The sequence below is a fragment of the Ochlerotatus camptorhynchus genome, unplaced genomic scaffold (genome assembly GCF_037179485.1).
Source record: "Ochlerotatus camptorhynchus isolate MF236.1 unplaced genomic scaffold, CSIRO-AGI_Acam_v1.1 ptg000309l, whole genome shotgun sequence".
Taxonomy (NCBI): Eukaryota; Metazoa; Arthropoda; class Insecta; order Diptera; family Culicidae; genus Ochlerotatus; species Ochlerotatus camptorhynchus.
In genome coordinates, this window is record NW_027040797.1 from 111244 (window position 1) to 137984 (window position 26741).

Here is a 26741-nt window from a genome sequence, read left to right on the forward strand (position 1 = left end):
AATTTGGAGTTCTGATAATTTACTGGAAAGTTTTGTAATTTAAATAATATTCAAATAATTAGATAAGGGAAAATCTATGGATGAGTTAGCATTATAGGGTGACCAGTCATGTCGAAAAACACGCAACAAGGTGAAGTTGGTGCTTCATCACACGTAAACAAACGTTTCAAGTTTGTTTACGTTTCATAAAGCACCAACTTTGGTCCCCATCGCCCTTGTGGCGTATACACATGGCTGGTCACCCTACAATGCTACGTTATTTATGCATCTTCCCTAATATAAAGTGAAAATTAAACTGGAAATCAAACCTTCATGCCTAACACTATCGAATGCTTTTTCTATGTTTAGAAGAGCAACTCAAGTTGAGCAGCTTTCAAATTTATTTGATCGAATTAAATTAGTAACTCTGAAAAGTTAATGAATAGTTGAATGCCTATGGCGAATTTCAAATTGCTCATTTCGTATAGGACTTTAATTGATTTTTTATTCATGACACTGAACACTGCTACAATGAAATGTTGCGCCTTCATATTTTGTTTTCCTATGTTCGGGACTTAACACCACTGCGACCAGTAATTTGATCTATTGTAATACATCACGTGTCCTTAGTTTAGTGCATGTCGTATTACTCAATCACTATTGAGAAACTATGAAGTATTCGATTTTTTTTACAGTTGTCATTCTCGCATTTATCGCAAGGATCCGACTCTAATTGAAAGGTCCCGCTCTTTATACCCTTCGGAGTGTTGAAACACCCTCCAAAGGCGCGTCCCTTTGTCAGTCAAAATTGGATTCCTTAGCAACAAAATTAAGGAATGACACCGATAATGACCATGCATCAGAACCCTAGTCTTAACCACTTCAAACTAGAGATCAACGAATAGAAGATTAGGAATCACATAGATGAAGACTAACTAACTATTTTTTTTCCTTGTTTCAAGATCATCCTCGGTGGACAAAGCCGAGTCTTGTGACTATCAACAAGGCAAAAAAAAGTAACAAGGACTAAGATGTGTTCCTTGGATTACTGAAAAATCCTGTTCCCCTAGTTTGAAGTATGTAGTCAGGACTAGGAATCGGTGGTAGATCTTACATCCCGTAACGTACCACGAAAAGGTTATCTACCCACGTTACGTTACCTACGTCATATACGAACGCGAGGTGGAATATTTTGAAGATGACCGAAATAAAAAAGTTGGTCGAAACGAAACGCATATTAAACATATCCACGCCAAATAACTAATCGATCTGACGCGATCTTCTCCGACTTGCATGAAACTTTGCATAATTGTTTGTTATGGTCAATTATTAACATTTGAACTAAAATTCGGCCATTGTGCATCTGGCAAAAATATTCGAAATTTCGTATTCGACATTTTCAACAAATCATAGCTCGAAACGTGTCCCTCTAAGAAGCTTAGTTTCTGCCTTGCTTCCAACGTTATATCTTAAGCAATTGACTGTTTCATGACCCCTCCTTGCATCAATCATATCTTTCGAAGGATAATTCGTCGAACGAGGTTGAAGATATGATCACTGTGCTACAGTGGAACTACCGTAGTCTAGTGCCTAAACTTGACTCGCTCAAATTTTTACTTCAAAACTCTGATTGTGATATATTTGCTCTCTGTGAAACATGGCTTTCTTTCGATAAAGAACTAATCTTCCACGATTTTAATATTACACGCCTAGATAGAGACGATTCTTATGGAGGAGTACTTTTAGGTATCGAAAAGTGCTACCCTTTCTACAAAATGTGCCTTCCTGCTCTATCAGGCGTCGAAATTGTCGCTTGCCAAATAAATGTGAAGAACAAAGATCTTTGCATAGCTTCAGTATACGTTCCACCAAACACCTCTATTAGCCGTAGTCAACTCTGGAATCTAGCTTCGATTCTTCCATCTCCAGTATGAATTCTGGGTGATATGAACTCCCATAGTATTGGGTGGGGCGATCTATATGATGACAATAGAGCGGCTATTTTTTACGATTTATTTGACGACTTCCATTTGACTAATTTGAACACTGGTGAAGCGACATGCATAGCAAAACCTCCGGCTCGAGAAAGCCGACTCGACCTTTTTGTGTGTTCAAGATCGCTTTCATTGGATTGTCAGTGGAAGCCCAACAAACAATTTTAGCTGCAGATTAGCTTATGCAGCCAAAATTTGCCTTATGCAGCTAATTATTGCCTGTATAAGCTAAGCTGCAGCTAAAATTGTTTGTTGGGAGGTTACCAATGATCCCCATGGTAGTGATCATTTGCCAATCATCATTTCAATATCTCACTCTCACTCTGCAGAACCATCTCGTGTTCCATTTGATCTTACAAGGAACATCGACTGGCAGAAATATGCAATGGCGGTGACAATCGGTGTCGAATCAATAGATACGCTTCCACCATTGGAAGAATATCGATTCCTCGCCGATATGATGTACAAAAACTCACTGGAAGCACAAACAAGAAAAGTTTCAAGTGCAACCTTCAAAAAGAGACCAGTCACACCTGGATGGGATGAAGAATGCACAAAATTGCACTGATGTTTTCAAAGCTTTTCGTAGACACAAAACCTCCACATACTTCGAGGAATATTCAAAGCTTGAGACAAAGCTGAAACAATTAGTCAAAGCAAAAAAAATGCGGTTATTGGCGACCTCAATGAACTCCTTGCAACATGCGCAACGAACGGCGGCTCTCTGGATAGACCATTTACAATGCTGGAATTCTCTATGGCTCTTACCGGGAAGCGATATGATTCAATTTTCTGAAAAATCACCCAGATATCGCTAAAAGACGCTTGCTAGACTTATTCAATTCCTTACTAGAAAACAACATTATACCGCCTGAATGGAGACAGGTCAAAGTAATAGCCATTCGAAAACCTGGCAAACCAGCGTCTGACCATAACTCATACCGTCCGATTGCTATGCTTTCGTGCATTATGAAATTGTTGGAGAAAATGATCCTTCGGAGACTCGATCAGTGGGTCGAAACAAATAACTTGCTATCAAATACACAGTTTGGGTTCCGCAAGAGCAAAGGAACAAACGATTGTCTAGCGCTGCTTTCCACAGATATTCAACTGGTCTTTGCACACAAGGAGCAATTGGCTTCAGTATTCTTGGACATTAAGGGGGCTTTTGATTCAGTTTCCATTGAAATTCTGTCAGACAATCTGCACAGATGTGGACTTTCTGGAATTTTAAATAATTTCTTGTACAATTTGTTGTCAGAAAAGCAAATGAACTTTTCTCTTGGAAAACTGACAACTTTCAGAATTAGTTACATGGGCCTGCCCCAAGGCTCATGTCTCAGCCCTCTTCTTTATAATGTTTATGTCAAAGATATCGACAACTGTTTGGCAGAACAATGCACGCTAAGACAACTTGCAGATGACGGTGTGGTTTCAGTAAGAGGTCCACATGCCGTGGACTTGCAAGGACCATTGCAAAGTTCCTTAGATAATTTGTCGTCTTGGGCTAGGAATCAAGGGATCGAATTCTCGCCGCAGAAAACTGAACTGGTAGTGTTTACTCGAAAGCGGTACCCAGCTCAAATGCAGATTAACCTTTTGGGCAGAAACATTACCCAATCATTGTCTTTCAAGTACTTTGGGGTTTGGTTTGATTCAAAGTGCACTTGGAATACTCATATTACGTATTTGAAGCAAAAATGTCAACAGAGGATCAACTTTCTCCGTTCAATTTGCGGCACATAGTGGGGTGCTCATCCGGGAGACCTCATAACGCTTTATAAAACAACAACTCTATCTGTTCTCGGCAAGAAAATGTCACCTAATAAAATTGGAACGAATTAAATTTAAAAGTTAAAAGTACCAACAAGTCAATTGCTAGAGCTTGAGCTTGAGCTTGATTGACCGCCCACGGTTGCTACTCTGTTACTGCCAGATCAGCTGTAATTACACAGAGAACCAATAGACGATGCTTGGGACTAGCAATCATCCTCAATGTGTAAAAACTGGTGATCTTAAATTAGGCAATACCAGCGCCGGCCGCGCCCGAACACAGGTCAAGAAAGGAATGGGAAGGATTGTGTTGACATGACACTCGCTTTGATGGAAGCCGAGAACACCTCTGCACTTCCACGAGGAATCACTGGGATGTTGGATAAGAGGGTTGGGTTTGCAGCAGGGTTCGTTTTGGTAAACGATAAGTTGAATTGATGTCCTAACGATCATATAACGCGAAGGAGTTTGGGACTAAACCCACGGTCTTCTGCTCAGTAAACAAAAACGTTTGCCACTAGGCAAACGAGCACCTTTTTAATTACCGAGATGCTGTTATTACCATGTAGTCATATTAACAAATAAAACGATTGACGAATCTTGAATGTGGATGGGCCTGCGATTAGACTCATGATGTTCTGCTCAGTAAGCAAAAATGGTTGCTCTAAGGCCACCGAGCCCCTCATATCACATAATACCGTTGCTCAAATTTGTGTATCCATTCAAACCCGGAACCACCGACAACAACGAGTTTCGCAAAATACACGATACACAAGCGATTTTACCATAAATCTCTTTGATATGTAAGGACCTGGGACCGCGTTTTTCTGCTCAGTAAGCAGGCCACTGTAACCGACGATCTTTCAAATCCGAAAACTAAAAACTACGAAAAAGTACTTAGGCCTTCATTAAATTCCACTTTCACGCGACGTTCAATGACAGGGTCCTATCCAGGATTACATCTGAAAAATCCAAATCTGGCCAACGCCCACCTAAACCTGTTCTAATCCATCTGAAATGACTAACGAATAGAAGACTTTGACTACCCAGCCATGCAATAGTCTTATTCCGTGCCTTATGGCAACTTGATGATTCTATTGCGCTTATCTTTTGGCACCACCCAGGGGAGACTTGGTCCTGTACCCAATGCTTAACTTATCTCCATTCCACTCAGCTACTCGCAATTTCTTGTGATATAGTGGGCGGAATATTATTATATGAGACAATTCAATGCAGACGTCTTTCCAAATTTGGCAGATCGACAGGTAATCGGTGAGTTACCACGATAGTTGCTATTCAACAACTCGACAACGTCCCATCGTCAACGCCTGCTATGAGAATTTCCCATTACAGACGTCAACGAAATGACGTCATCGAGCTATCGATCAACTACCCTGGTTATCGCCTGGTACCTTATAGCACGTTGCTAGGAGGCGAACCGGAAGAATCAATGAGCTACCTCTCCCCCTAAAAAAAAAAAAAAAGTACCAACAAGTCAATTGCATGAAAAGATATTTTACAGACTGGTCCGGTCTCAATGGATCCCCTGGCTTCGGTGTCTTCAATGAAAACTCTAGCGCCTTCCGCAAGCTTCAGGAACCTTGTTCCGTATTTGTTAATGAGCTTTGCATTGGGGATGATTTCCAATATGCCCACAGACCATTACTTCATCTTCTCGGATAGTTCGATCGAGGCTATTCGGTCGATGAAACAAGGTAGGAACTCATATTATTTCCTTTCAAAGGTAAGGGAGCAGATGAGTTTGCTGGTCGAAAGATCATATATGATTACCTTTGTATGGGTCCCCTCACATTGCTCAATCCCAGGCAATGAGAAGGCGGACTCTCTCGCAACGGTGGACGCGCAGGAAGGCGAATTTTATGACGGGCAAATTTCACACGATGAATTTTACCATTTAGTGCGTCAGAGTACCCTTTCGAGTTGGCAAACCGATTGGGACACTGGAAATATTGGACGATGGTTACATTCAATTATTCCTAATGTTTCTTCGAGAGCGTGGTTTAAAGGCTTGGGCATAAGTCGTTACTTCATTCGCGTGATGATCAATAGAATAAACCTCATGGACAGAAACATCTGTCGGTGTGGAAACGGTTACGATGACATCGATCACGCAGTTTGGCAATGAACGGATAAAGACGCCGCCAGAATACTCTTTTGAGTCGCCAGAGCGACTTTTGAATACCCTTGAGACCCAAGGAAGACAGCCCTATGTTCTTATCGTGTTCGGAACTCGCGATATCTGCTATATGCAGTCGGTTTATGTGTTTCTTCAAATGTCTGGTAGGGTAGAGAACTACTTCGGTCTAATAGCCCATTTTGGGCCTATCGAGCAGAAAACTTCAAATAAATCCATGATTTCAGAGTTAACAAGTCAATTATGCGTTTGTCGCGATACTTTAGTTAATAAGCTACCGAACGAAGTCTATAAGAACGCGTCCGTTCATACTGGCAACAACACTCTGATGAGACACCACGCACCCCTAACCTCCTCCCCTGATCCTATCCTTCGACAATGTACCCTTCTAACCTCGAGTAAGCCGCGAGTATTCGGCCCAACCCCTACTTGACATAGAATTAAGTACTTTAGGGTAAAAAATAAAGTCTTTAGAACTTAAATACCAGATAAATTACCCTCTTCAAATTTTTTTGAATATTTTCCATTAAAAAACTGATGAAAACTGCTTTTTTTGTGTGAAAAGCAAATCACAAAAAAAAATTCAACAACTTTTGTGGACTTTTAAATAAATTTTAAATTAATCGAAAAATCGTTTTCTTTGCAAATTTTTACAAAAAAAAAAGGTCCAACATTTTACTTAAAGTTATAGTTTTATGGTTTGAGTCAATTAACACAAAATTGCTTGACATTTTGAATCCTGTTTATTTTTACTGAAAAGTAATTGATTTTTCCTACAACTTTGTCCCAGATGGCATTTCCGAACTTTAACTCAAATGTGTATGATTGACCATAACAAACAATAATAAAAAGTTTCATGCAAATCGGAGAAGTTTGAGGTAGATTTTTTCTTGCAATTTGGCCTGGAAGTGCACTATTGCATAACCAGTTCCAATAAAAGTTGCTCACAGACAGAGCTGAGTAGACATTGATAAGCAGATTAATTTATTTATTTCGTCAACCAACGTAGACTAGTACATATTAGAATACAGTTTTGTTTTCTTAAATTTATTTATTTATTTCGTCAACTTTGGACAAAAGGTTAAAAGTATAATTTTTTCTTTAATAAAAATTAAGCAGTGTCAGCTTTCCTATTTTTTATGAGTTATAATGCCTTATGGAGTAAAAATATTGTTTTAGTTTATGCCGAGACATTGTAAAGTCAATGGTTTCGCAGTATTGATTATAAGAGGCCATCATGCGGTTTAATGGCCCATATTTTGCATAATTTGTGCGATGATGTTTTATGGCAAATAAATTTCGATTTCGGAGTTGCCGAGTAGGTGCATGGAAGTTTAATTTTGATAAAAGTTCTGTGGAGTCAATGCGTTGCGAAACGATATCGTTTACAAATAAAACCATTGCATATTCACGACGCTCTTTTAATGTTTGTATGTTTATAAGCATGCAGCGTGCTTCATATGATTAAGTTGCGGGAATAGCAGTACATATATAAAGCACAAGATAAGTCGCCAACCAGGACCTATCAGAAGAACTCTACAATACGGCTTTGAAATTGTGTTTTTTGTTTATTGTAATTGTAGAATTGTTTTTAAAGAATTTAAAAACAATTCTTCACTGTAATGTTTTATTCAGACAGTTGAGCATAACGAAATAATCGAATTACCAAAAAATGCATATTTTCCTGATTCATGAGACATTTTTGATGATCTGATTCACGATACGTACAATAATTCAGAACTATTTTTGATCAACAATCTAGGATAAACTTGTTTGAAGGAAGAAGATTGGAAATCCAGACTTTCATAACAGTGGCTTTGGGTATAAATATTCAAAGTGATTTTAAAATTATATGACCACAAAGAGGCACTGTTACTCATTATACATTTTACAAGCTAATCTGTATCGAGTTGTTATCTTGCACCTCTGAAAAACAAACATCAAACAATGTTACACCAGATGTCTTACATTACAGAACTGAAGTGCAAACACTCACCTTTTAATGACCACAAAATGCTTCCAGTTGATCAGTTTCAGTTTCTTAAAGATTTCATTGCCCTTGTAGACCATGGATGGCTCAAGGCGCACGATAAAGTCCTCCTCACTAATGGAACTTGCATTTCCATTTTCTTCATTTCCGTGCCGTCCTTCCCGTTGTGTGCTGTTTGCACTTCGATCGCTTCGCTTAATTTCATCGCCACTGTTGGTTTTCGCTTTTCCACCGTCACTTCCGCCCCGGCTACCGGATTCTTCTTTATTTGCCCTACCTCCGGAAGCCACCAACTCGGGGCGAAGGTAATTGCCATCTCCGGCAAATGCCTTCACTATCACATCGTTGGATGTTACCAGATCTCTCAAGCTCAAATTATCACTCACGTAATCGCTCTCGTAGTAACAAGCACTATTAAACACGATAAAATTTTCAACATTCGTAACGCCAACGACAGACACGGCCAGCAAGGACGATACATAAATCAGAAGCGGAAACAGCTTTGCCCCAATCATTTTCCTCTATCCACTTGTGATTCCTTCTTCCAGCTGGTGGATTCCACTTTCCTTCTCCGCTAGAGCCGAATGTAATTTATTTCACTTATTCTTCTTCAATTTTACACTTTCAATTTTGGATTGCCATTACCCATTCACGATTCCTTTTTACCACTGTTACAGATTCTTCACCTGGGGGTATCAATTTGGTGGTTTTTCATAGCAACGTTAGGTGCAGCTGGGTTCGGCTATTTTGCGACCGAGGATCACCAACAGAGTCATATAGTGGAGCTTGGTACCTAATGGTAGGAAATATTTACGGCTAGCATAATTTAAAACGGCAACTCTCGTTCACTGAAAGGAGAAGCAGAAAAAGGAACATCGTATGAAAGGGTGAGAACGTTTGAATTTTTTATAGTAAAAATAAATGATATTCAGCGGAAATGTATGCTATTTCGTGCCTTACCCAGACAGAAATGGAAGAGCGTACGTTGATGGTTATTTTTCTAGAAATGCTATGTAGATACCAACCATAGGATGGTTGTGTAGAAGGATGCAAAATTGAATGTAAAATTTAAAATGAATGGGCCGTTCAACGGAAGGAAAACTTTGGGTGGAAACACAAACAGGATAATTTGTTTTTCTGATGGGTTGAGTATTTGCATAATTGAATTTTTAGTTGTGGTTGCTTTCGTCAAACTTCCAGGATTGAATAATGGAAGGAACAGATGACAGGAGGGTACGATGGTATTTGCTAATTTATCGACTGTACTAATCAACGACTTTCGATGCCAGTAAGAAGATTTGTGTAGCTAGTTTTCGGCAGTCGTAAAAGATTAACGTAAGCTGTCAATTTTAAGATGGTGCCACCTTCTATGTGCAAAAAGTTATTCAGACAAATTAAATATGGAGATTTGAACATTTTTCCAAAATACCGATTTTAGACACAAACACACAAAAATTTCGCAAAAAAATACGGCATCTTTTTTAACTAGCAACATCTGTTACTAGAATCAACAATGCTCTTAACCTATTGGGTCTTCATTCCTTTATTTAACGTCGGTCTCTGTTCCGCAAACGGCATCGACGGCAATCGAATGTACAGGAAGGCAGCTTCCACACCTGCGTAGGAAATCGCACCCATTCACAACACACATGGGCCGGGCCCAACGGCTTTACTTTCCTTCCGAAGGAAGACGTGACCAGAGTTTTTTATGCCTCAGAAAAATCCCACCGACCTCGGCTGGGATCTAACCCAGGCCTATTGGGATGAGAAAGCAGTCACGCTTATCACTACACCACCGGCGCCGGCTTAACCCTATCGGGTGAAGCATATGATTAGAGGTTGCTTTCTTCAAACTTCCAGGATTGGTTTCATTAAAATGGAAAGAACAGAGGACAGGAGAATATGGTGGTAGGCAGCCCTACTTTTGCCCATTAAAACAGATGAAATTATCCTTAATAAGTAAAAAAAATCTCCTTAAAATAGATCGGGTTGCTCCTTAAATGATTGATCAAAATACGTTAAAAATCTTAAAATGCTCAGTAAATATTTAAAGTACGCTCCCTAAAATAGAGAAAACTGTACATTAATCATTTGAAAATGCTCCTTAGTATGCACCGCTTTGCACAATTTTGAAGTGTAATTGTACCATATATCATCGGAAAAGCTGCTGTAGAAAGGTTAATAAGTACCATGAAATCAGCTGAAATGTTCAGTAAATCAGTGTGTGCATTTCTGCATTTGCCGTAGCGAGCTCATACTCACTAAAGAATTAATTTGGATTTGTTGGGGCTAGGATAAAACCAAGAAGACCAGATTCTTCAAGAACGAGGTCCGAAAGATCTACCCAATAAAGCTTAAAGAATCTGCTTGACGAAACGCTCGGACGAAAGGATGCCAGAGACGGAAAGAAACGACTGCAAAGTCTGTTGTCGATCAAATAACCTGGACAATATGGTGTTTTGCCCGAGGTGTGAAGAATGGTATCACTACCAATGCGTCGGAGTAGACGAATCCGTAGCGGATGCAAGTTGGATGTGTGCTGCGTGCTTGGCTCGTCCACCACCAATCCACTCGGCCATACCAGAACTCCCGTGTCTACTGTGGCTTCCAGTTTGCCGCCGCCGGTGACGACAGGCAGTTATAATCAGTCTATACTGACTGATCAAGCAAGGGCAGATCTACAGTGGATTCAAGATCAACGAACATTGCTAGAACGGGAGATGGAGGAAAATCACCAAATCGAGATGGAACGGAAGAGGTTGGAACTGAAGAGGCTGGAAAACCAGGCCTTGATAAGGATTTTAACCGACAGTACGAAGGACAGCAACAATAGCTTGAACGAGCAATCAGTTGTGGCAGGCGTCAATAGGGTGCAGAACTGGATGCAAGGGATGGTCGGAGAGATGAAGAACCTTTCGATCGCTCCAAGGAGCGCGGTGGCAGAGGTGACATCGTCGGTCGTGCCCACTTATGACATCAGTTACACTTCGACGACTGCAGGTGCTGTAGCGAATACGTTCGACCCGACTCTGTCGTCAACTCTTCAAGGAGCGATAGGTGGGTCGGCAAACCTTCATCAGGTGACTATTTCTCCAGTTCAGCATACTACCCCGCAATCGCTCACGGGTTTACAAATCGTCTAGCTGGAGCAATACCAAAAGGTTTGGTTAGTCGAGTACCAATAATGCCAGGACTAGGTAGAGCCACTCAAACGAATGTTGTGACGGCCTGTCCTACACTCCCAACAGTGAGTTTTCCTTCACCATACCAGGGAGTAGTTAGTTAGCCATCGACTTTGCTACCACAATTACAGCCTTATCTGGGGGTGGCAACAAACGTGAGTCAACCAGGGGTACAGTCAGCAGTTAACACCCCACCAGCTTTTCTTGGGCGAGCGATGAACAGCGGTGTAACATGTGGTAGACAGCAACCACTACCCTTTTCCGGATACGCGATAAACACCATAGCAGGAGGTGGATTGACACCCGTTATGAATCCCGGTAGCGTAGTAACAGGTGATAGACAGCAAATTCTACCCTTTCCGGGGTACTCAGCAAACTCCACGACAGGAGGTGGATTTCCACTCGTGAATCACATTCCGGTGCTTCCAAAGATATATGATCCGGTTGGGCAGTATCAAGTAACACCCACGCAGCGGAGGAAACCACACAACGGACTACGAAAGGGTTTGAGACAGGACTGTTAAGGCAACACGACCGCGTGGAATTCTCTAATAGTTACCTGATGGCCATGCGCTGCTTGGAATGCTTTGAGCGAAGAATGAGTACGGATTCTGTGCTGCGAGACAGTGTCCATCGGCAGATCGATTAGTATTTGGAAAGTGGTTATATTCACGAGCTAACACCAGAGGAAATGAAGTCAGCCGATCCTGACAAGGTTTGGTACCTTCCACTGGGAGTTGTGAGAAATCCTAAGAAGCCGGGAAAATCAGGCTGATTTGGGATACAGCTGCGAAGGTAGGAGGTGTGTCGTTAAATACGATGTTACTCAAGAGACCAGACATGTTGGTTCCCCTTCCGGCAGTGCTCTGTGGATTCCAGGAGCACCCGGTGGCAGTAAACGGAGATTTGAGACAAATGTTTCATCAATTCAAGATACGGCGACAAGATGTACACAGTCAGGGATTCTTTTCCGCAAAGACCCGACTGGGACGTGATGGATGTAGGGAGTTTCGGTGCTACGTGCTCTCCGAGTCAAGTGCAGTTTATCAAGAACCTGAACGCGAAGGAGCACGAATCAGAGTATCCTCAGGCAGCGAAAGCAATCTTGAAGAAGCACTACGTAGACGACTTTTTAGATAGCTTCGACACGGAAGAGGAAGCGATCAAGGTTGCACTTGAGTCAGGGTGCCTTCCATTCATTTTGCCTAAAAAAATGTTTTATGAAATTATGGAACAATAAGATATTATGATAATATTTTGTTTGTGTAAACATCAAGAAAATATTGTGAAGTTTGTGTTTGACACATAATACCAGCCAATTTTGCTACATGAGAGTCGCAATAAGCGATTTTGCCATTTATCTCACCCACTCTTCGCTCTTCACTCTTCGTGAAGAGGCGATCAGAAAATCGCTCATTGTGACTCTGTCAAAGCTAAATTTTCAGGTTTTATGTGTCAAACACAAACTTTATAATCTTTTCTTGTTACTTACACATACAAAATATCATCATAATATCTTATTATTCCATAATTTCATAAAACATTTTTTTAGTCAAAATGAATGGGAGGTACACGCACGCGGTGGATTCGAGATCCGGAATTGGCACTCGAACTCGTCTACACTTCTGGAACGGGTCGGGGAACCAAAACAAAAACAACCGGAATCGATAACCATCGACACGGAGTATCATGCGGAACGAGTTCTTGGCCTTCTTTGGTTACCTGAAGAAGATCTTTTAGCTTTCGCTAGCGACGTGCAGCTTGACGACATTACTCCAACGAAGCGGAACATATTGCGTTGTGTCATGAGTCTCTTCGATTCCCAAGATGTTGTCACACATTACTATTCAGGGACGGATGATTATCGAAGACACCTGGTGCAATCAAACCAAGTGGGACGAAGAGGTGACTGAAGCGATTCAATCTCGCTGGCGTAGGTGGATCGCGCTGTTTAAAAGGGTCAGCCAAATCCGACTTCCCAGGGCCTACTTTCCAGGATTCTCTGCCGCAGATGTAGGTTCGGTGAAGCTACCTACATGTTTTTACGGACGCTAGTGAAGAGGCATACGCAACCGCAGTTTACTTCAGGGCCGTCATACACGACAAGATGAACTTATGGGTGCGCTATTGGGAGCAAGGTTAGCAAAGGCGGTTGGAGAGTATCACACGTTCCCTATCCTGCGTCGTATTTTCTTGACGGATTCAGAGGCAACGTTGGCTTGAATTAAGTCGCAACATCATTAGCCCCGGTCCATTTAAAATTATTTCATTATTTATGAACGGCCCTTATATTTTACATTGACGGTGGATGTCAAAATGTAGTTTCACATTCATCTAGTGCATTAGTTAAGCAAGCATTAACTTCTCCAGTGGATCATCACCAATTGTTTCGAACATTTTCTGCACTCTCATCGGTTGAAAAACGGCAGTACAGCGAACAAACAATAATCGATTAGTTAATAATCGAGTAATTCAAAATGGGACATCTCTGATTTATGGTGTGATTGTTTTGTCAACTCTACCGAGGGGGTGCATCAGCACAAAAACACCTTGCATACGGGGGACTTCATTGGATGAAAGGGACCGTGAAAGAGATCACTAAAATAGAAAGTTTTTTCATTCGACTGTTTCATCTTAGTTTTCTTCTTTGCTTATATCACATCAGAATTGATCTACACGTAACCTAAAAATTTATTACATTCAATGTTGCTGGGTTTCCTATTATCCTCCGTAGCGAATACTGCAGGGTTGAGTTGGCCATGCAGACGATGCGATGATTTTTTTTTTTTCATTTTTATTTAGTGTTCTGTTAAAGCTTTCGTGTACACAACCAAGCTTATTATGCATAACGGCAAACATACTTTTGAAAATAAAAACCAATAAATGATCCATAATATATTGGAAAACGTTCCATAAAAAACATCCAAATGATCCATAAAACATGGGAGAAAAATTTGGCAACACAATTGTTAAAATGTACCGCTAAATTTCTAAAGAATTAGCATTGAAATTGTACGAATTACCCATTAACATATTGCAATTGCTCCATAACACATTCAGCAGTAAACCTTAAACTAAAGAAAGTGATCCATAAAAAAATCAAGCTTGCGCACTTAAAAATATAGCCATGTTCGGATTAATGAAAGCAACTTCCTCAGAGCAGTCTCGTTTTGGATAGCTTGAAGCTGAAAAAGGTTTTATTAAACTAATATAAAATCTAAACCAATATTAATGCTTAAAATAAAACATATTTTCAGCTTCAAGCTGTCCAAAACGAGACTGCTCTGAGAAAGTTGCTTTCATCAATCCGAACATTCTTGAAGAACAACATCGGATATAACCTCCATATGTCAGAGGGATCAACACCACCGTTGAGTGAAGAATAGAACAGCGATCGAAACTGTGCGCTTTGTGAAGGCCATGACCACGTAGATGATATGGCCCAGTGTGATGTCTGTGATTCTGGGCCCATTATAGTTGTGCTGGTAAGACAACAGCTATAAAGGAGGTTCCGTAGACGTGCTCGAAGTGCACAAATGAAGGTGCGGTAAGGAACCAAGAAGTCTGTCCCAAAGAAACCACCTAGCAGAAAGAATAGTGCGAGGAGTGATGCCGGATCCGAATCTGGACAAGGAAGTACCAATGAGGTCAGCTTGGAGGAATCCCTATATCTGTTGCAGCAGGAGAAAAGCGCAAAGGAGAAAACGCTGGAGGAAGAGAAATTCTTCCATAAAAAGCGATAGGAGACTGAGCGAGAGATTTTTCAAACCGAGAATTATCTTCCGTCACTCTTTCAACAATGATTTGGCTAGATTTAGGATTTAGCGATTCAATTATTATTTTAGTTAAGCGCGCAAACGATGTAGAATGAGCTACTTACTAGTTACTTATGGTAAATCAAGAATATAGCGTTTAGGAACAAATTGTAGGTTACCAGATTTTAGGATCAAATTGTAGTATCTAGATAAAGCAAATATAGGATTATTAAATTCAATATTTTCAAGAATTTCACCTCCAACTAACCTACTTCAGTAGCTAGTTCACTACAAATCACTACAGTTTAATTAAACGATAGGTATAGTAACGAATTTAGGCAATTAACTTAATTTAGCTGTAAAACGTGTTCTAGGGGGGTTTGGACTTGTACCTTCTTTTCCTCTTTTTTCCCGTTCTTACTCCGACCTATCTAAACTCACAGTTCCGCTGAACCAAATCTGACGTGTGTCATTTCTGACAGCGACCATTACCGTAGCTCTCCAAATCTCCCACAGGGTTGTCGCTGGGCTTGCCGGTTCAGGGTTATCCCGATATTCCGAACAGCCATAATCCATCAATTAGACGTATATTATTCACGTTTTGGACACTATATTATTAATTTTGATCCATAAACCATGAAAAACTGCTCCATTACTGCGTAACTACTATGATTTACTGTCCTGCCGTGTTTTTTTTTTTTAGGTTGAGGTGCGGAGCGATTGTCAAGCGTCTAGAATTAGCTTCTTAAAAAAGTTTCTAAATGAAGTTTCCATAGGAAGCTTCTTAAGAATATTATGATAGAATCATCTTTTGGAAGCTAATTCTAGACGCTTGCCCGTCGCTTCGCACCTCTTCCTAAAATACACGGACAGGACAGTAAATCTAAGTAGATATGCAGTGGAGCAATTTTTCAAGGCTTATGGATCAAAATTTAAAAAAAATTGTGTCCTAGACATGAATAATATACGTGTAATTTATAGATCATGCCTATATTTTTAAGCGCGCAAATTTGATTTTTTATGGATCACTTTGTTAAGTTTAAGGTTCATTGCTGAAGGTTTAATGGGTCAATTGCAATATGTTGATGGGTAATTCGTACAATTTCAATGCTCATTATTTAGAAATTTAGCGGTACATTTTTACATCAATATTGATATTTTGGATCATCCACACTTTTTTAAGGATTTTCTCCGATGTTTTATGGATCATTTGGATGTTTTAATGGAACTCTTTTCAATATTTTATGGATTGTTTTATCAATTCTAAATGTGCATACTTAGGGCTGCCTATGCATAACATTGTTGTAGTACGACACGCACACTTGCTTCGATTCTCTCCAATTTCCGTTTAGCAGAAAAAAACAAACTACTAATTCACTTTTAGCATATCCGAGTTTCGAAGTATGCAAAGAGCAGTGGAAAAAGCACAGGTCTGACAATTGCAACGTTCGTGGTTCGAGTCTAGTCGGAACCCTTTGTTTTTATTTTTTTCGTCGTGATTAATTTATCTCACTTATTCACTTCACATTTTTCGGTCTCCAATTTTCTTGAATTGAACCGCAGCTCGGTATATCTCATCCTCCGTCCATACGGTCTCTACTAACATCCTGCGATTATGAATCCCACATAATTGTAGGCAAAGCTTACATCCCCCGGTAGGGTGTATGAAATCACATCATATGCGCACTTTTGGAGGAATTTTTTTCATTAGTAAGAAGGACCAGATTCCACTATAGGTGGATCAGACTTTTTCATCAACCACTACCGTACCAGCCACAACAACGATGGAAAAGTACAAGATTCTAACAAACGCAACGTCTACAACAATAAAGAAAACCATAATTTTCAATTCTATAACACGAGTTGACCAAAGTTATGCTAGGATGTTGTTTTGTCGTTCGTATGACTACACGTGGCAACTTAAAGCGGTCACACGGTAAGGACGAACGTTGTTTGCAACTTGTTCAGACAAACTTTTGCCGAAGCTTTTCATCTTCAAACTCCTGTTTTGTTCGTCACACTTCAAACCAAGCTATCCATATATTGACCAAGTTAAGCATAATGGACATCTTTCCAAAGTTAGATGTAGTTGAGCTAGTTTGTAGGTGCATTGTTAAAAAGTTTGTTATTTAAAATGACATTGAAATCACATCCTTATGTAATTGGGGAATCAGGTAGCATTAAAGTGGAAACTTACCAGATCAAATTTTCTAGCATTCCGGAAAACGAGAACATCATCTTTGACATTTGAATTCAAGGGACTTAATTAGTGACGACTATAATTTACATATTCTCTTCAAGCATGATTGATTCGTTGAAGAAGGGTTTACAATAGTTAAATTAAAGTCAGTTGGATTACCAATGCAAATGAAGGTATCTTCATTCCGCTTATAATTATGTTAACCAGGAAAAGAGGAAAGGAACGGTACCACATAAACTGGAAGTTATAGACACGCTCAATGTTTATCGGCTCTTTCTTGGTTTTGCGGTTATCTCCTGCTTAGTTGAAGGGAAGAGTGTAATTCGTTTTTTTTATTTGTAAGCTTGGATGTCGGTTCATTCTAGTAAACGATTAATTACTTTTGAATGCGCAAACCGAAAGAATTTTCTGCACAGCAAAAAAATAATTTTGATATCACGTCAAAGTGGATGCACTACAATCATGTCGAAAATATGGTGTAATATTACTTGCTAATAAAGGATAAAATTATCATTAATACAATGCATGAACTGACATTACGCTGCTTTTACTGCATTTGTTTATTTATGTGGTCATAAAAATTACATGAAATTTTCGACATGATTGTAGTGCATCCACTTTGATGTGATATCAAAATTATTTTTTTGCTGTGTGGATTGATTTTTAACGAACATGTTTTCGGCTCTGGCAGTCAGTAATTGCTTCTGATATTCGCATAAGCCTCACGGTATACCCGAGTAGTGTCTGAGATAAGATCGAACACTAATTTTGGTCATTTTAACGGTTAAAACAGGTAACTTGAGAGCAAAACATCACAGCAAAAAATAAATTTTAATATCACATCAAAGTGGATGCACTTCAACCGTGTCGAAAATATGATGACCGATATTTACGCATAAATAAAGGAGTATTCAGCTATATTAAGATAAAATAAAAATAAAGGGTTGTGTCCAATACACGACTGCAGTATGACGTAGAACAACGCAAAATTGATGTATGTCATGCATTTTTAATTATTACTACTACAACTACTTCACCTCTAATACTTTATATTAAATTTTTAAAGTATTCCAATGTCTCGGTTATGGTTCAAAACTCGCGACAATTCATGTTAGCATAATCAGACCACCGTTCATCTTACGCATGAGATAATGTATTTGAATTTAATGTAATGGTTAAGAATTGACAGAATTTCCCCTACATAACTACCTTGGGTTGATCAATATTGAGTTATTTTGCTGTGATCAATGTACACTAAATTTGACATCGACACCGACTACAATAGGAACTGACACTATTTCGTCAAACATTTTTTGTTGATTTGCACCTCAATATAGTACACAAAAACGCCATGCATGTTGTGGGATAAACACAATAGCCAAAAAAAAACATTATTTTTTTTCAGTAGCTCCATCATTAGTTTTAAGTTAGGTTTCTGAAGCACAGAAGAAAGTGAAGATTGCATTCTGTTATAACGCAACAGGCAGTTGTTTTACCGGTCAGATTACGGTACTTTAAATATTGAACGAAATGTTGGTTCATATGTCAACGAAGTAGGGGAGGAAGGGGTATAACGATAATACGAGGTTTAAGCACCTCTTTGTTCTCCAATTTGGAGGACAAACCTAACATAAAATTACCATGCATCATCATTACGTACTTTACAGCGTGTTCGTAGAATGATTGCAAAATAGAATACTGTGACTTTTCTCAAATTACACACCTGTTTAATGTTTTGATAGTAAAAATCCCAGTTAAGGTACACCGGTGCTAGTTGAAACAGTACGTATATCTCTTTGGAAGTGAATATTCACTGTAATTATTTTTGAGAGGCATTCTGTACTACCGCAAACAATATTAGAAATAATCTCAGTGATTATTCACTTCCGCTAATCTGCCGTTTCAACTTCCCCACGCATTTCTACTTGCCCCGGTGTACACACCAAAAAATTCTGAATTTTACTGGCGATGTAAACATCCATGCATGCAAACATTCATACATGTAAATTTCCTTTTCACGTAAACTAGCAGCTTCCAAGAAATGTTGCAAACAAAAGTGGACAGTTGCATACAATATATGGAATATTCCATGATATGTCTCATAAATTTACACGATATATAATCTAAACTTGTATGATTTATGACGCTCCATTTATGTGCATCATAGTAACGGAAATTTACACTACTTTTTTTAGCTGTGTAGGGTAATGGATTTTGATTGGACCTATTCATGTCATTTTTGCACTGCGTCTAAATGTATGCCGTATGTAAAACCGACTATCGATCCGAGACCCGGAGGGCCGAGTGTCATATACCATTCGACTCAGCTCGACGAGATCGGAACATGTCTGTGTGTGTGTGTGTACGTGTGTATGTGTGTATGTGTGTGTGTATGTAACGAAATTAATGCGCTCACGTTTCTCAGCAACCGCTCAACCGATTTGGACAAACTTGGCGCCAAATGATAGGTCTTGGGGTCCCATTGAACGCTATTGAACGGTTTTGGAATCGGTGAACCGGTTCCGGAGATATGGCCGGAATAAGATCCGGTGAATATGGGCCTTCACGCTGGATTTAACGGAAAACGTATCAAAACCATCATGCGACACATCAAATTAATACAGAATTCAAAAATAAGATCAATGCAAGTCATGTTAAGTGTTCCAGACAACATTGGACACACTTGGACATGTTCCGGGTACCCCGGGGAAGTTGCTTGAATATGAATTGAATTAAAACCCATTAAATCACATTAAAATACGATGATAAGGTGATTGGTAGCCTCACCAAATAGACTACACCCGGATATATTCCGGGTACCCCAGGCAGTGGCGTAGCGTCACTGGATGACACGGGGGTGGGGGGCTTGGTCACTGATAATGACAATAAAATAAATAAACTTGAATAAGTAAGAAGGATCTGATCACACCATAGGTGGATAAATTCGGGCTTTTTCTATGAATATTACATATGGACATGAAAAATGTGTGTTTGGTGAAAAAGTCTAACTTTCTAGTTTCTAATAATACTAAAAAATGAACAATGTTCTCAAAATAGGATTTTATTGAAACGCGGGGTCGTTATCACACAAGCATTCCTGAGTAATTGCGCTAATTGGGTTCTTTAATTTTAAAAAGTGTGTCGATTTGTTTACATCATCTGATTTATTTTTTGAGCAAAACGGTAATTTTTTCGAAACCGTAGACTTTCATCTCGATTTTTAAATCAGAGTTTAAAGCAAAATATTAACTCCACTGTTTGACACTAAACTAACAAATTGACAGCTCACTCCCATACAAAGTCCCACTGAGGGGCGCTAAGATGGTGATATTTCTAATGTAATCGCACTTATTTAAAATAGTTCCAGTGCTCTAATTTTGATCATATTTCGGATTTCGGTTCCATGTTTAATGTTGGTTACGAATATGCCTTAACCTCAATATCCTTAAAGAACCCAATTGAAAACAAAAGATAAAGCTTCTTTATCTATGATACACGGTATATGCATTTGGGTTACATCCGACGCCCCTCCTTCTTTACATGTCCTGCACTAAAAAAATACTTTCTAAGCCCCGCCCTGACAGGATTTCCCACCGTTTTTATGAATGGGGCGGGGCAGAAAGTATATTTTGGCATAATATGTAAATAAGGATGGACTTCGGATGTTAATCTAATTGCATATAAGAGGTACCAGATATGTTTTACAGTCAGTTGGTACCCACAGAATAACATCAAAATATTGTGAGCGATATTTTTTCTCAAATTCGAAGATCTCTAGGTAAAAATATAAACGGAATTAAACTTTTTTTTTACTTAATTATAGTTTGCTTAACAATTATTTCCCGGGAAAAAAATGATCGTTAAATTCCATGTTTTTTCAGGTTGTCGTTATAGGGGAGGGGGAGGGGGGTGTTTTGCATGAACAATTTTCCGCGTTTCGTATTAGGGGCTGTTCATTAACTACGTAGACAATTTTTTTGGGATTAACAAAAAAGCACAGACCACTATGACAAACACGATCGATCTGAAGGGATCTTTGGCTGACTAATGAAAAGCGGGAGGCAGAACATAAAAATTGTTTTAAGGTGATACGATCCAGAACCTCGGGCTCTGATTCCACTTCACTTTTTCCAGGAGTCCATTATCTGCTATCGGAAAACATACAATAACAAAACTGTGATGACAATTTAGTGCCTCAAATTGCAATAGTGCCCGAGATTAGCTCCCTAGAAAACTCGAAGTGGCAGTAGTGTGAATCGTATCACAATAAGAACTCAGTATGTTCCACTCATAGGTTGGAAATTTTCTCAACTTCCCTGGACATAATACAGATGCATGCATTGGTTGGCATAGAAAGCTTTCAGTTAATAACTGTGACATGCAAGCTTCAGGAAAAGTCATGTGAAAAGAGGGAAATCAAAGCATTACTGAAAATTTCATAGAAGCTCGCAGAAGTCATAGCTTAATTGGACTTCTAGGCATTTTACGCTTCTGTAGCAAGTCTTTTGGTGGTCTAGATGCAAAGTAATTAATTGAAAGCTTTCCATGCCAACCAATGCATGACTCTGTATTATGTCCAGGGAAGTTGAGAAAATTTCCAACCTGGGAGTGGAACATACTGAGTTCTTAAGGTGATACGATTCAGCGTCCAAAAATCATAAGCACTTTCACTGCCACTTCGAGTTTTCTAGGGAGTTAATCTCGGGCACTATTGCGATTTGATGCACTAAATTGTCATCACAGTTTTGTTATTGTAGGGGAAATGAATGTAATGTCGGCCTAATTGTCCCTAATATGGGCCCATACATAAATTCAGCCATCGACTAAATTTTCAATAGCGACCAAAAATATCCTTTAGTACCGTCCCAATGACGCGTTCATCTAGATAAAATTGATAAATAGCAGATTTTTAGCGATGGGCCCAATCTTAGATCCATAGGCCAACATTAGAGTCATTTCCCCTATGTTTTCCGATAGCAGATAATGGACTCCTGGAAAAAGTGAAGTGGAATCAGTGCCCGAGGTTCTGGATCATATCACCTTAAAACAATTTCTATGTTTTGCCTCCCGCTTTTCATTAGTCAGCCAAAGATCCCTTCAGATCGATCGTGTTTGTCATAGTGGTCTGTGGTTTTTTGTTCATGATTCCGTTATAATAAATCTGGGACTTTGAACAGTTATCTGAAGTCTATGACTAGGAAAATTGGTAACTACACTACACACACAATGCTGATTTCTGTTTGTCAAACTTTGTAAACATATCAAACAGAAATGAATAAATAGTGAATTACTGAATTATAAGTGGGGATGGGTGGCATTCACTAGCCCGAGAATACCCTCCAGATGCTAGCCTCTTCACCAACCATACATCAGTACACACTTATCCAGTCAATAATTTTTGAATCGCGGAACTCTTCGGTAAAATTTAAAAAATCTGTGAAAAATTTAAAGTTGAGAAAATGTGTTACGAAAATTTACGGACTACTTCTGTTAACTCCGTGTAATGATGAAAAATAAAATTTGTCGATTTTATCCAATTTTTACGAATGACAGTAATTTGAATTTTAACCGAGTTTTTCAGTAATCCAAAAATCCAGTAAAAAAATACTGACTCCTGTAAAAAAATCTTAGTGTACAGACAGAAGCAGCGGAGCTCCATATTCCACCATCGAAAAAGCGCCGCTCTCAGAATTCGCCAATTCGGTGTCTCTCGTTGTGTGTTCTGCTGAGACTGAGCAATACTCGATACCGCAAAACATCTCCGCAGTTATGTTTTCTTTCGGCGCAGGAGATGTGCGGTAATCGAAAGTTAAGAATGTAGCTCAACATTTACAATAATATTCTACCAAATTTTCATGTGCGTAGTCCACTGCAACAGCCGAACGTACGAACGATGCTTGTAAATGTAAAATTTAATTTGTTATGTTCTCGTTCTTTTTTTTATATGAAAAAACACCCCGGGACAAGAAAACCATCCCGGTGGGGAAATAAGAGCATAGTACATATAGCAATTGGCGAATCAAAGCATAGCCCAAACAGGTCATGCGACATCTAGTTTTTAGATCCGCAATTACAAAAATGATGAAGTACTAAAAAAAATCATGCAATTTGACAGATATCAAAACGTCATTTATTTCATGGGCGCAATTTATTCTCAACCAATCTCACAAAGGTGGTGGCCGTGCTTGTTTTGTATTGATTCTGCGTTCCGTTTCGCATCGTTCGATTTCGCTTCATCCATTTCATTTGAATGACTATTTCTTTGCTTTATATAAACGTCGGTCTCTGTTCCGGACGCAAGCTAGTGCCAAAATCACCGATCGACATCGATGCCATCCATTGCAGGAAGGCAGCTTAGCTTAAGCTTACACACACCTGCGTAGGAGATATCGCACCCATTATTCAACATACATGGGCCGGGACCAACGGCTTTACTTCCCCCTTCCCAAGGAAAACGTGGCCAGAGATTTTTATGCACCTGGGATTGAACCCAGACCCATAGGGGTGAGAAAGCAGTCACGCTTATCACTACACCACCGGCGCCGGCTTATTTGCATGACATTTGAGCCATTTCTAATGTGCACGGCGTGCAGTAGAAAGCATAGCCATCAGGCGTGAACCTTTGATATTCAATAAAGAAAAGCTAAGTTTAAGCCTAAATGTATGCTTCCGTGGCATATTATCAGTATGCTCATTTTGCACCTTAGTGTAGGTTTTTGTGGGCCTTTTCAAATTCACCAATTTAAATAAGAATATATAAATTTTCGTTAAGCATTGTAGTAGCATAGGTAAAAGCTTCAACAAACAAATAGATGATATTACACACGGGAAAAAAAATCCGATTCCATTTTCATGAAAATCATGAAATCAAAAAACATGCCATTCCATGAAATCATAACATTGATTCATGATTTCGTTATGAAAATTCATGATCATGACCGATTCAAGCGTTACCTGGAAAACCGTGTTCACCGCACTACATAGGTATCTCTTATACGCCTTTTGCCTTTCATCTTATTAAAGTACTGTTAGTCTAGTGGTTAAAGTAAAGGTTTGGTAATTGTAAGGTTTCTTGGTTCGTGAATCCAGTCTGATGCTTTTTTTTTACATTTTTGGTTTAAAAGCTTAAAGTTTAGTTTATGATTTTAACTCGGTTGATTCATGGTTTCGGGAATCTTGGGTGCGTTACACAAACATAGCTCATGATATCATGAATATTATTCATGGTGTATGTTCTTAACATTAAAAAACGCTATGTCCATGAAATCATGAGTCATTTTTCTCATTTGGAATTTTTAATTTGTTCCCGTGCACACAAATATCGATTCATTTTGTTAATTAAACGGGGATCTTCCTTAGCTTGGGCATGATGTAAACATCCATGCTTGTAAATTAATATTTCTTTTCAAGCAATATATTAATTTGCAGGAAATATTACTTAAACATATAGACGGTTGCATACAACATTTAGAATATTTCATGAAAAATACCATTACTTTATATGATCTCTATAATATAAATTTGTATGATATGTGACGCTCCATTTATGTGCATCATATGTAACAGAAATTTTCATTACTTTTTAAACTGTGGTTTCATAATTTATTTCAAGGTTAAACATTTAATACACGTAATATTTATGTGTTGTGAAGAGTTAGTTTTAAGTGCATTAAAATTCATCCTAGGATCCCTGGGAAAAATAAAATCCCGAATCCTGGTATTTTTTAAATAAATTTTAAAAAGGACCCTCTAAAATTAATACCTTGAAACACTTCCGTGATTTGGTGTCAATAGTGATTTTTTTCATTCTAACAAGGACCGTCTATTGACATAAACAAATAGATTAAAACTTATCCACATGGATGGTGCCAAAATCAAACTTTCTACTCTGATACGTCTCAAATTGCAACGACTGTTTATCTCCGATCTCATAACAGGCAACATAGACTGTCCTGAACTTCTGAAATTGATTCGGTGGAATACTCATCTTCGTCGATTCCATAATTTCCTGTTACTGACAATTCCATTTAACAGAACGAACATTGGATTCAATAATTGGTTTTATTATTGTTTGCGTTCCTATAATGATGTTTGTAACGAATTTGGCTTTATTTTGACCAAAACTGGGTTTAGTGCTAGAATAAGAGGTTTAGATTAAATTAGTTTTTAAGTAATCAATCTGTACGACGTAGTTGACAATGGTGAACAAAATAAATAGCTATTATGGTAACTTGACGCCTTTAACAACTCATAAAAATAAACAACTCTTCTGAAGATGTCAAAATACCAACGGAGATCAACGGGAAATCTAGAAGACCTCAGCTCACTCAATTGTGTTCAGTTCTGACCGATTGAGAAATGTTGTTTAATATAGAGCTTTATTTTGAAAAAAAGAAAAACAGCATTTGAAATCATTTAGGCCACTGTCCAGTCCCATAAACATAAGCCTGTGCGAAAAATGGTAGACTGGACTGATGAAGGTTTAGGTGTTGATTGATTGTTAGCTTGCAAATTGATATAGCAGTTTAAGTATGTATTACGACTCTATACTATTTTTTAAAGAGACTTTACGATAGCTTTGCTGAATTTCGTTGTTAAATTCTTTTACCAATCTAGCTGTTAAAATAATTAATTGGAGAACATTTACATGACGAAGAGGTTTTCAATTGAATTCCACTGAAATTGCCTCTGGTATATTATATTCACTGTTTAGACTGACGAGAAACTTTTATACAAGCTACTGTTAGTATTCATCCACGGTGGATATGATGAAGAGCGTTTAAATTCTCGCAAAAACTGTGTTCCTTGTTGATGCGGAACTTTTGTAAATGATTTCAATTTATACTGCAGCATATTTCAATATCCATTTAACGACGAAAGTGCTTTTCATTTGCTGAATCCATAATAGCTTCAAAAGCACTTAGTATTTACTCACATCGTGCTAATAATTCCCAATCACAAAATAAGCTGCTTTCGACGTTTAGTTATTCCGCTGAGCGTAGATTTATCCATTAACTTCAAATTATATACTTGCTAAAAGCAGTACGAGATCCCTAGCAGCATATGGCAGCACATGAACACAGCAGAACAAGTTTTTCAACTTTTTGTTATTCACTTTTCGCTTATTGTTGAAGGTATCACTTTTGTAAGTACACATTCACACTTTCAGTTTGCACTTATCACTTGAGAGCTCCCCAATGTCCCGGTCTGCGGATCTATCCTTAAATTTTCCCGCCCAAGATCCAATGAACGCCTCGAACTCTCACGGTGAACTGAATCTTGGCATCGCCTTGCAAGGACATTATAAAAGCAGTGATTTTCCTATGTCGGGAAAAGTGCGAATTGGCGGCGAGAGTGCACGGATCCTGGCCAAAACAGAGAGCATCCAGCATCGCGCCTTTTTATTTGCTCTCTCTCTCTCTCTCTCTGATGTAGACAGCAGCCGACAGTGATAAACAAAGAACCGAACGCCACAGCTCACGTGCTTCCCATTATGTGTGGAACCCTTGAAGCTATATGCGCCATGCTATTCGATTGTCGGGGTTTGTTTTATCACCATGCACGTTTCAGTGATAACCACAAGCAAATTTCTCACGGTACCAAAACATCGAAACCGAACGGATGCTGCTCTCTGTCTCACTTTCTCTGGGAACATGCGCCTTTGTCATGTTGTTGTCAGGCTCAGCTTTTACCGTTGTCCGTGTCCTGTCTAA

General features: G+C 39.0%; 1 protein-coding gene across 2 annotated transcripts in view; it reads right to left on the minus strand.

Annotated features, from left to right (window-relative positions):
• The window catches only part of LOC135707384 (uncharacterized), a 46697-nt gene extending 20428 nt beyond the window's left edge, over positions 1-26269 (minus strand). Inside the window, exons 1-2 of one of the 2 annotated variants that reach the window (XM_065229196.1) lie at positions 25964-26269; positions 7898-8739 (exon numbers count right to left, since the gene is read on the minus strand). In XM_065229196.1, the coding sequence (XP_065085268.1) occupies positions 7898-8406 (509 nt within the window). In that variant the 5' untranslated portion in view covers positions 8407-8739; positions 25964-26269. Of the gene's footprint in view, positions 1-7897; positions 8740-8851; positions 9065-25963 lie in introns of those variants that run through there. The other variant, XM_065229197.1, reaches the window with a different exon arrangement.
• Positions 26270-26741: the final 472 nt, after the last annotated feature.